The sequence below is a fragment of the Pongo pygmaeus genome, chromosome 8, assembly GCF_028885625.2.
Source record: "Pongo pygmaeus isolate AG05252 chromosome 8, NHGRI_mPonPyg2-v2.0_pri, whole genome shotgun sequence".
In the NCBI taxonomy this organism is placed as follows: domain Eukaryota; kingdom Metazoa; phylum Chordata; class Mammalia; order Primates; family Hominidae; genus Pongo; species Pongo pygmaeus.
The window spans coordinates 36,071,539-36,083,704 of record NC_072381.2 but is presented as its reverse complement, the minus strand read 5'-3'; the positions used below and the strand labels follow the sequence as shown (position 1 = coordinate 36,083,704).

Sequence of the window (12,166 nt, the reverse complement as noted above, 5' to 3'; positions counted from 1 at the left end):
CACTGCGCCCGGCCATTAATCAGGTCTTTTGTTTTCGTTTTTTGAGACGGAGTCCCGCTCTGTCGCCCAGGCTATAGTGCGGTGGCGCGATCTCTGTTGACTGTAACCTCTGCCTCCTGGGTTCAAGCGATTCTCCTGCCTCAGCCTCCTGAGTAGCTGGGACTACAGGCATCCGCCCCCACACCTGGCTAATTTTTGTATTTTTAGTAGACCGGGTTTCACTATGTTGGCCAGGCTGGTCTCGAACTCCTGAGCTCGTGATCCGCCTGCCTCGGCCTCCCAAAGTGCTGGGATTATAGAGGCGAGCCACCACCCTTGGCCCCGTGTTTTTTAAAGCAACATTGATTTCATAGATCCAGGGCAATGTAGTCAAAACCCAATAATTTCATTTTAATTCCGAAAGTCACTGTCTTGAAGAGTATGATGGAAAGACTTTAATGACCAGCAAGACTTATTGTAAAACCTATAGTAATTAAGACAGTGAGGCGTTGGTACAAGGACAGACAGATATCCTAATAAAATAAGAGATCCTAGAAACAACCCAAGCATATGTGGCCACTTGATATAAGACCAAGGTGGCGCTGCAGAGCAGCAGGTAAAAGATGGTCTTTTCAACACACGTTGCTCAGTCAATTGGATATCCATTTCAGAAGAAAATGAAATTTGATCACTACCTCAAGATACCATATACAAAATCAATTCACTATAGAGTTTTTTATCTAAATGTACAAGGTAAAAAAATAACACTTCTAGAAGATAATATAGGAGAATATCTTCATAACCTTGAGATAGGGAAAGATATTTTAAGTAGGACACAAAAAGCCCTAACCACAAAGGAACAATTGATCCAGTGAACTACATTAAAATGAAAAACTTTGGATTATTAAAAGGCCATTAAGAGGGAGGAAGATTGCTTGAGCTCAGGAGTTCAAGACCAGCCTGGGCAACATGACAGTATCCCATCTCTGCAAAAAAATACAAGCATTAGCCAGGGGGGGTGGTGTGCACCTGTGGTCCCATCTACTTGGGAGGCTGAGGTGGGAGGATTACTTGAGTCTGGAAGGTGGTGGTTGCGGTAAGCCGAGATCCTGCCACTGCACTCCAGCCTGGGTGACAGAGTAAGACCCTGTCTCAAAAAAAGCCATTAAAACCACTGGATCATTAGAAGACAGTTATAGGGTAATGTAGCTGCAATACTAAAGATTTATATCCAAAATATAAAATGGTCAAAAAACAGGCACTGCAGAATAGAAGATACCCAGATGGCCAATAAACATAGAAAGAAATGTAAAGTAGCAGGAACTTGTTGAACACTGAAGTGAGAGTATAAATTGATGCAACTACTTTGGGAAACTGGCACTGACCGCTAAGTGGGATATATTATGCGTATTTTATGATCCAGCAGTTCTCCTAAACGTATAACCACCCCCCTGCTTTACCTCCCCACTGCCAGTGCCTGGACATATATACAAAAAGACATACAGGAATGTTCATATTAGTATTTGTAATAGCTCCATAAACTGGAACAGCTCAAATGTCCAGTTACTGTAGAATAGTACAGTATATTCATACAATGGAATGTTATAGAGGAGTGGAAATGAACAAATTAAAGCCATGTACAACAACATAGATGATCCTTATACACATGTTGTTGAACACAAGAAGCCAGACACGAAAGAATTGTGTGATCTCATTTTTATACATAGTTCAAACTCATCTGTGATTTAGAAGTCACAGCAGTGGTTACCTTTGCAGAGGAGCAAGAGTGTGTGATTGGAAGGAGGCATGAAGGGGACTCCTGGGTGTAGGTAATGCCTGTTTCTTATCCTGCGTGTGATTACATGGGTGTGTTGTGTGTTCACTTGTGATAATTCAGTAAGATATACACTTATGGTTTGTATACTTTTCTGTATATGTATGATGCTTTAATAAAACATTTAAAATAAAACCTACTACACTGAGAGATCATTATTCACCTCCCAGTGTTAGAGATCAAAACATTGGCAAAGGAACTCTCTGCTGTTGGCAGCTGTGGTTAGAAGGATCTGTCTACAAGATTAAACTTTGACACAGTAACCTCACTTTTGGGAACTTATATTGCATATATTCTTGCTCATGTATAAGATTATTGATTGCAACATTGCAGTATCAAGAGACTGGAAACCACCTAAGTTTCCATCAATTGTTAAGAAATTATAATATATCCACATAATGGAGTACTGTGCAGCTGTAAAATACATAGAAATGCTTTGTGTACTGATAGGAAAAGACCACTAAGTTAAAATGTGTTCTGAAGCTACAAATAATATACAAAATACAGTACACTGTATTAAAAGGGGCAAAGGGAAGAATATATGTATTCACTTGAATTTGCACAAAATATCTTTGGGAAGATGTTAAATAACCACATCCCTTTCCTGTGGGGAGAGGGGCTTGTGTGGCTGGGAGGTGGGCATAGGGGACTTTTCTCTGGGTACTCTGCACTTGGATCTGTATATTGTACTCCTGCACTTGGATCCATATATTACCTAATAAATGAAAATATTTGGGAGTTAATCCTCAGATGTCTTTTTCCTCTCAGACATGGCAAATATGTACGTCTTACTCCGTGCTGTGTCTACTGGTTTACCTCATATGATTCAGGAGCTGCAAAACCACATCCATGATGAGGGCCTTCGAGCAACCAGCAACCTTACTCAGGAAAACGTGAGTTGTGTGGGGAACTGGAACGTTTTCCTCCTAATCAGATCCATCGTGGAGCCTTTCCTTTGACTTTATTGTTTTGAAAGATGAAAGAAAAAGTCTTACCATGCCAACAAAAGAAATGTCTTTATTCAAATGTTTTAAACCTAGAATTTGTTGGACTCACTTTGGAATTATCAAATTATTAGAAAGCTATTGATAGGCTGCTGCTTAGCCCTACAGAGGGTGTCCATTGAACCGTTGTTAACTTTCCACAGGAAAATAAGCTTGCCATTTTTAAATAACTGTTTTTGTGTAATTGATAACGTAGTTTGTTGTCATGGTGGCAGTATTAATCAGTGGTAATATAGACGACTTGCAATTTGCCTCCTTTCCATATTCTCTGAATTTGGTTGTCCAGGAGGCAAATTTAGATTAAAATAATCTTCTGTAAGTATATGCTTGCTGCCCCAAATACCCAAAACAATAACCCTCATGTCCCTAATACTCATCTTTCTCGAGTACTTTGCCAATCACACGACTGTAACAGTTTGTACTGTAACAGTTTGTCTTTCCCATCGCCAAATCTTGTTATTACTGGTAATGTTTGATGAGCAAGAGAGAAATAACTTCAAATGTTACTATCTCTTCTTAAGTAGAACTGTTTGCCCTTCATCTATAAGATAGACATCACTGTTCAGGAGCACTTTTTAGAGGCTGTTACCTTAGCTGCAGATTGGTCTTTGGCAAGTAATAATTTTTAGTTTTTATGTTATGCCACAATAATGTGTAAGTTTTCTATTTTTTTATTTCTTCAAATTCCTTTTACCACAGTTTTCTATTTCTGTAGAACTATTAGTTTATAGTATTCAGGTTTATTACTCTGTATTATTTGTCAAACTTACTAGTTTACATTATTACGTTTATAGATTCCATGTCCAATGACATTGGGCATAGAAGCATAGAATTTTGTGTCAAGGCTGGGAGATGGAAACATAAGTGACTACATTTGTGGTAGACTCAAATCCAGCTGACTTAGTTAAGTCTTAGCTAGTAACTTCTTCATGGTTATCACCATTAAGAGGGAGAACTCGCTTTTGTACTATTAGGTATTTCTTCTCTCTTGAGATGTGAGGGATCGTCTTGCCAAGTTCAAGCGGTCTCTGTTCTCAGGATTACTGGCTTTTTAACTCTCCTTTCTCTCAGTCTTCAGTGACTTTGCAGGCAGTCTTTGCTTATTTAAGCCTCTATGAAAGTGATAGACCTGGTAGTTCAGGTCTTGTTACCCTTAAGATAAGTTATTCCAACACAGTAGAAAAGTATGCTTTTGGTGGGTTCTTCTGGCAGGTACTAGACAGTCTATGACAGCTTGTTGTGTTGAATGACAAGCTATTTTCTTTCTCTTTTTTTTGTTGTTGTTTTTCTGAGACGGAGTCTTGCTCTGTTGCCCAGGCTGGAGTGCAGTGGCACGATCTCTACTTACTGCAACCTCCACCTCCCTGGTTCAAGCAGTTCCCCTGCCTCAGCCTCCCGTGTAGCTGGGATTACAGGCACACGCCACCACATCTGGCTAATTTTTTTGTATTTTTATTAGAGACGAGGTTTCACCGTGTTGGCCAGGATGGTCTCGATCTCCTGACCTCGTGATCCGCCCGCCTCGGCCTCCCAAAAGTGCTGGGATTACAGGCGTGAGCCATTGCGCCTGGCCTTCAACACCAAAGTTTTAAATTTCTAAGACCGTCTTAGCTAAAACCATTTTCTGAGAAGTGTGCATGTGTGAAACATAATTTCCTTGAGGAAAAATTTACTAATAAGTCTAATAAACCTAGTAGTTTGGATATCCTTGAACCTCTTAAAATGTGGTTTTGTACTTGTATTTCATTTTTAGATGCCAACACTATTTGTGGAGTCAGTTTTGGAAGTGCATGGTAAATTTGTTCAGCTTATCAACACTGTTTTGAATGGTGATCAGCATTTTATGAGTGCGTTGGATAAGGTAAGTTTTAAATACATATATACTATATATGTACATAAAACTCTATCATTCTTTAGGCAGTTTCAAGATTAGACTTCTAGTATGAGATTTCTGATCTAGACATGGAGATTAAGTAATTTAGATATGAAATTCAAAATAGAAATAATATAACTTTTAAATTATTAACTGAATAGTTAAATTGAATGCTTGTAGAATGTCCCATGATTGTGCTATATAAGAGGAATTTTTCATCTGATATGTTCTGGATAGACTTGCATAATTTTGCAATTTTTAGTACTGATTTTTTTCTTTGGCCATAATACTTAGGCTATATTGAATAATATTTGAAAAGAGAATAGATGTTTTACATGAACTTTTGTATACGTTAAACGAAAGCTGCTTACAAGATTGTAAGATTTTTTTTTAAGTAACGTTATTTTATCTGTTCAAATTTCGATAATGAGTTACAGAGTATCTTGCAATAGCAACAGGATATATAGATATTTTGTAATTAGAGAATAAAATCAGAGGAGTCTACCATGTTAGGTGTGAAAATATTAACAAACTACCGGCAATGCTGTGTTTTATGTGGCGGGGTAATTTTGGATGTACAGATTATGGCTTATATTGAACTAGCTGTACTTTTTCCCTATGGCTGGTGGTTAATTATGGCCTGTTTTTTATTTAGGCCCTTACGTCAGTTGTAAATTACAGAGAACCTAAGTCTGTTTGCAAAGCACCTGAACTGGTAAGTTTGGTGGTTGCTGAAAAGTAATCTTATGAAAAGTCAGTATTAGAAAATGAAAACTCAGAATATCAAATTAATTTGGTTTTGTAGCATTTTTCAGCAAAATAGAAGGAAAATTGTCTACATTGTATATAGTTTGGCATTTATGTAAGAAATGCAACATACCATGTGTCTTTTCTTAAAGAATAACCATTTTACAAAGTTTGGATTTTAATGTATGTCTACTTTGAAATAATTTGCAATACTTTTCATGTAGATTCTGTTACATCTGAAATCTAAAGGAAATCTGATGATAAAGTTTGGGTAACCTTTGAAGGAAACTTGCTTACAAGGTTTTTGTAACTTTTTTTTAAAGTACTTGTTCAATGTCAAAAATTATAAAACCACTCGAAACTCACCTAGGTGTTCTTTTAAAAATTTGTATTACTTATATCAGTTGCTTTATTGGTCAGTAAGTGATGATTTGATATTTGACTTGTTCTTTTTAAAAATTTACCTTATGATGTATATTTTATTTAGTTTACATTTATGATTATTACATAAAGCTTTAGAAGCCTGGTGTGGTTGTCCATGCCTGTAGTCCCAACTACTTGGGAGGCTGAGGAAGGAGGATCCTTTGAGCCTAGGAGTTTGAGGCTGCAGTGAGCTATGATGTTGTCCGCTGCAATCCAGCCTGGTGACAGAGCAAGACCCAGTCTCTAAAAAAAAACAGCAAAAATTCTGTCCACTGATCTTACCTTGTATCGTCACTTTGCCTCCTTTGAGGCGTGATATATACAGAAGTACCCTTTGTAAGATTTATTATCAATTTCTACATGAGCTTGCTAAGTACTGTGACAACTTACTGAAGAAGTCGGCAAAAGGGATGACAGAGAATGAAGTGGAAGACAGGCTCACGAGCTTCATCACGGTGTTCAAATACATTGATGACAAGGACGTCTTTCAAAAGGTATGTTGTGAACAGAAAAGTTTCATTTGTATTTTAGTTAACTTTATTTCTGAATGCTAAATCGTTAGAAAGGAAGTAATCTTTTAAAATATTTTTAAATGTAGTTCTACGCAAGAATGCTGGCAAAACGTTTAATTCATGGGTTGTCCATGTCTATGGACTCTGAAGAAGCCATGATCAACAAATTAAAGGTAATGTAAGTCTTTAATGTGGTACTGTCCTAGAAATTTATTCACAAGCATATAAAGATGTTCATTGCAGCATTGTATACAGTAACAGGAAACAGTTCATCTGGTTAAATGTATATTTGTGTAGTCACACAGTGGGATATACAAATACTGTATTAAAAGGACAAAATATGTTTATATATGAAGATTCACAAGATAATCAGTATTAATGATAAAAGATTATTACTACTTATAAATGAATACACCTGAAATATTCCTTTAAGTACAGATTTTGGAGTGCAATTCCATTTCAATTTATTTTTACATCATTTCAGCTTGCTTACATACCGATAAGTGGTAGCAGGTTCTTATTTATCCTGCGTTATTCAATAAATTTTCCTGCATAGTAGACATTTTGAATATAATATGCACTCCTTTTTTCCTTTTTCTTTTTTTAAGAGATAGGGTCTCACTATGTTACCCAGGCTGGACTCTAACTCCTGGGCTCAAGTGATCCTCCTGCCTCAGCCTCCTGAGAGCTGGGACAATAGGTGTGCACCACTGCACCCAGTTGCTGTGTGCTCTTTTTTAAACCTCCAAAAAGAAACTTAATTTTTAATTTCTAAAAGTAGTGTTGTCCAGGTGTGGTGGCTCATGCCTATGATAGTAGCACTTTGGGAGGCCAAGGCAGGTAGATTGTTTGAGCTCAGTAGTTCAAGACCAGCCTGGGAAACATGGCAAAACCCTGTCTCTACCAAAAATAGAAAAGTTAGCTGGGCTTGGAGGTGTGTTCCTCTAGTCCCAAGTTACTCGGGAGGCTGAGGTGGGAGGATTGCTGGAGCCTGGGACATCGAGGCTGCTGTGAGCCATGATCACACCACTGCACTCCATCCTGAGTGACAGAGCAAGATCCTGCCTCTAAATAGATTAATTACAAAAAAAAGTAGTGTTATAATTAATGAGCTTTTTATATTTCAAGATTAGAGATTCAGATTTTCTGACCTGGTAACAGAATTTTGAATAATTTTAAAGAAATAGTTTTCTTCAGCACTCAGTAGATGCTATTAAAAATATGCCTAAATAGACCTTTTTCAATTGACTATAGGCTGGAGTATTCCCAGTAATCATTTATGTAATCTTTCATTTGATACTGTCTGTAAACCTTATAAGAGCCAGCAGCTGTGGCATGTGCTAATAGTCCCAGCTACTGGGAGAGTGAGATAGGAGGATCTCTTGAGCCCAGGAGTTCGAAGTTGTAGTGCACCATGATGGCGCCAATGAATAGCCACTGCGTTTCAGCATGGGCAACAGTGAGACCCCATGTCTTTAAAACAAAACACAACATAAAATCCTTTTAAGGTATCTTATGTATAGTAATGGGGCATTTTGCAGTGCTGAAATAAGAGATGAACGTATAAAAAAGTTTTTAAGGGGAGATTTATTGTTCCTAGATAGGTGGTTTTTATTCACTTATTTAAAATATGTCTTTAAAAAGAAAGAAAGTTTGAAAGGTTTTGATTAGTCGCTTTGACTTATGAAGAATATATTACTAGTCCTTGGGTATAAGTGTATATGCAAGAACCTTTGACCAAAGACCTAGCAATACCGACACATTATTATTAACCAATATGACTTATTATTTTTCTTTTGAAGTCATGTATTTTCTAAAACTTTTTTATAGCAAGCCTGTGGTTATGAGTTTACCAGCAAGCTACATCGGATGTATACAGATATGAGTGTCAGCGCTGATCTCAACAATAAGTTCAACAATTTTATCAAAAACCAAGACACAGTAATAGATTTGGGAATTAGTTTTCAAATATATGTTCTACAGGTATGAATATGTGTTTTACTATGAGCATTTACTAATCATTTCAGTACTTTGATACAAAGGATTCATAAATGGATGCCTGATTACGTTTGGTTCTGTCAGTAGATTGTGGCTTCTAAAGTCCTATTGATTTGGGCTGGGCGTGGTGGCTCATGCCTGTAATCCCAGCACTTTGAGAGGCCAAAGTGGGCAGATCTCTTGAGCTCAGGAGTTCCAGACCAGCCTGGCCAACACGTGAAAACCCATCTCTACTAAAAATACAAAAATTAGCCAGGTGTGGTGGTACGTGCCTGTAATCCCAGTTACTGGGAAGGCAGAGGCAGGAGAATTGCTTGAACCCCAGAGGCAGAGGTTGCAGTGAGCGGAGATCGTGCCACTGCATTGAAGCCTGGGTGTTGGAGTGAGACTCCATCTCAAAAAAAAAAAAAAAAAGTCCTATTGGTTTGGAATGAAATGTGCCATGATAGAAATACTCAGATTTTATCAACATTTTGAGGAAGAAAAAAATGTTTTAGATGCTTAGATTATTTAATAAATATTTACCTTGAATTTAGATGTTGATCCATTTAGCTTTTTATTTTATTTTTTTCCTTCTAGGCTGGTGCGTGGCCTCTTACTCAGGCTCCTTCATCTACGTTTGCAATTCCCCAGGAATTAGAAAAAAGTGTACAGATGGTAAGTTTGCAGGAAATATATTAGAAGACTAAAGGAATTTTAATAATTGTCTTCATATTATATCATCTTTAATATTTTTTCAAAGTCTTAAGGGTTCATGTGATAAAAATAGATTCAGAAATTATAGTCAGTCTGTCCTTTAGGAAGAATGTAAGTTATTGTAGTTACTAATATTAAAACTAAAATGCTAAGAATGTCATATGGTTCTTTGTCAAAGCATGTCTCTTATTCTGAGTAAGTCTATCATCTGCTATTAAGCAGTTTTAAATTATAAAAATGTTGATATCAGAAGAAAGCTTAGAATTCAACACTTAAAATATCACTTACCAGTTTTCCTTTTGAATTTTGACCAAATACCTCATTCAGCCCTTGTAATATTTTTATTTCTGTCCTGTAATAAATATATGTGAAGTAACTGCTAGTAGAGTAAGTAGTAACAGTGATTGATAGTGGTTATTAGTTTCGTGGTAATAACTAATAGAGGAGAGTCCTGTAACCAGCAGGTAGGTTTCAGGAAGGCAAGCATGATAGACTTTCAGAATAGGAGGCTAAATTAGGACTTCTTACATCTTCTTTGAAAAGAGATTGTAGCACAGACTATTTTAGAAACTATGTGAAGAAGAGCATTTGTGCAGACATTCATTGGATGGGGCAGACTATAATCCAAGGTTATTACAAATTTTGCAGAAAGGATACATCCCAAAGTGCTGGGATTTCAGGCATGAGCCACCATGTCTGGCCTTGGCAGTCTTTTACGTTTCTTTTTAAAAATCCTGTGTCCCTGATTGAAATTAAGGGAGAGAATAGGAGCTGGCAGAAATGAAGTTTTCCTTTAGTTTTTTCTTTCCTCTTTCCTTGGAATAATTATTTTCTGTTTATAGTTTTTAACTCCTTAAACTTTATTTCTTGATAAATAGTCTTCCTCAGGTTTTAGTTTCCCCATTTACAAATAGGAAGTGAGTTTCTGTCTATAAAATTCTGATTCCAAAAATACTATTCTCTCCATTTGAATTGTCTCCAGTTACCAGTAGAGGGAGTTTGTCCTTTATTTTTTTTCTAGTAAGTCCAGGTTTTCAGATACATAGGATTGAAATCCATTTGTATACTTAATAGTGTACAGTTTTCACATGTAAATTAATCCATCCTGCCTTAGTGATGATTTGCATTTTTTACATTTTAATCTTAAATATAACTATCAAGAATTACCTTTATTTTACACCAAAGTATCTCAAAACTGTGGAATTAAAGCTGTAATTAAAAGTAATTTATTTTATACTTTAGGCCAATCAATCTTAATTGTTACATTTCTTTTTTTACCTAGGCCAAAAACCTGCGTAACATTAGAAGTATCTAAAGTTGCCGGGCGCGGTGGCTCACGCCTGTAATCCCAGCACCTTGGGAGGCCGAGGCGGGTGGATCATGAGGTCAGGAGATCGAGACCATCCTGGCTAACACAGTGAAACCCCGTCTCTACTAAAAATACAAAAAATTAGCCGGGCGTGGTGGCATGCACCTGTAGTCCCAGCTACTCTGGAGGCTGAGGCAGGAGAATCGGTTGAATCCAGGAGGTGGAGGTTGCAGTGAGCCGAGATTGCGCCACTGCACTCTAGCCTGGGCGATAGAGGGGGACTCCGCCTCAAAAAAAAAAAAAAAAGTATCTAAAGTAGTGTATATTAACGTAGCTATCTATTAAAGGTAAATAAACTCATTGAATTTTTAAGGCTCTTTGAGATCTAATTAATGCCCTTAAACAGTATTTGAAAAATGCTGTTTTTTATCCTATTTATTTTAAAATAAGTTTAGTCTGGGAGGAGGGGGGAGGGATAGCATTAGGAGATAAACCTAATGCTAAATGACGAGTTAATGGGTGCAGCACACCAGCATGGCACATGTATACATATGTAACTAACCTGCACATTGTGCACATGTACCCTAAAACTTAAAGTATAATAATAATAAAATAAAATAAGTTTAGTCAACATATATTTTTTACTAATAAGCTTTGCTAACACAATTATTTTAATGATATAATCAAGGAAGGTTTTATAACTTTGGTCTTCGTAGTGCCATATGAATTGATGAATTTATTGGAGTCTGTTTGTTCTTGATTAGCTATAGACATGAGAGTCTTTGTAGTCAGATTTTAAATGTAAGGATGAATCAGTATCTTCTTTTGGCATATTGATATTATCAATAAAACTTTACCAAATAGTACTACTGAAGAGGTAAAACATGTTTTTAGAGCCTGGAATATAGTTTTAAAGCCAGCTTTGCACTTTAAATTATGAGCATTTTAAAGCTGGAATTTCTCGTTTCCAAAAGTGTTTTGAGAAAAAAATGAAAGATTTTTTTAACTTTTATTTTGCTTTTCTCCAGAGATTCATTGTAAATGTGTTATAAATTGTGAATTATATAGTAGTGGTTGAATTTTATTGATATCCCTGGGAGTTATTAATTAGTCAGATCATACTTCTGAAATCCTCTTATGACATATTTCAATTTGCTGTTTGTCTGGATTAGAACTAAGCAGGCAATCTGAAGTATTCCAGGTGCTAGTCATTTCCTGTTCATCCTGCAAAGGGATTGGTGGATCTGCTGGTAGAGGAGGATGCTGCACCATTAGAGGGAAAATAGGCTTAACATATTTCAGCTTCCCAGGACTAGGCAAACTTAGAGTAACTACTGAAGGAATTGACTCATTTTCTTGGCTGGAGCTATTAACTTTTGCCGTTAAGGAGTGGTCATAATATAGCTGATAGGTCAGTCATTGCTGACTGCTTTATATGAATTTCCTTTTTAAAGTACAAAAGGTAAAGTTTGATATACAAATAAAAGCTTTAAGTATGTTATATATGGTACATCATGCTAAAAGTTTATTCAGAATTCTGAACTGGCATAATGCAGTTTATTTTTTAGTTTTATAAAGAAATTGAGTTTTTATCTTTTTCACATTCAGTATCATTTTTCCACTTTTTATTGTATACTAGCTCTTTATTAAAGAAAAAAGAACTCTGTATTTTTGTCCTGTAATTACACATTCAGTCCAGGGAGGAATGTTTAAAATTTGAAGGCTATATTAATAGAATTTAAATTTAATTGTTCACAATAATATCAGCAAAAGAATAATCCAGAGATATAC

At 36.4% G+C, this 12,166-nt stretch overlaps 1 protein-coding gene across 12 annotated transcripts in view; it reads left to right on the top strand.

The window, feature by feature from the left end:
• Positions 1–12,166, top strand: part of CUL2 (cullin 2) — a 123,895-nt gene that overhangs the window by 96,004 nt on the left and 15,725 nt on the right. For all 12 annotated transcript variants that reach the window (XM_054435166.2, XM_054435162.2, XM_054435159.2 and 9 more), the window contains 7 exons: positions 2,582–2,706; positions 4,571–4,678; positions 5,346–5,405; positions 6,226–6,354; positions 6,459–6,545; positions 8,203–8,355; positions 8,950–9,027. In XM_054435166.2, coding sequence (XP_054291141.1) covers positions 2,582–2,706; positions 4,571–4,678; positions 5,346–5,405; positions 6,226–6,354; positions 6,459–6,545; positions 8,203–8,355; positions 8,950–9,027 — 740 coding nt within the window. The remainder of the gene's footprint in view (positions 1–2,581; positions 2,707–4,570; positions 4,679–5,345; positions 5,406–6,225; positions 6,355–6,458; positions 6,546–8,202; positions 8,356–8,949; positions 9,028–12,166) is intronic.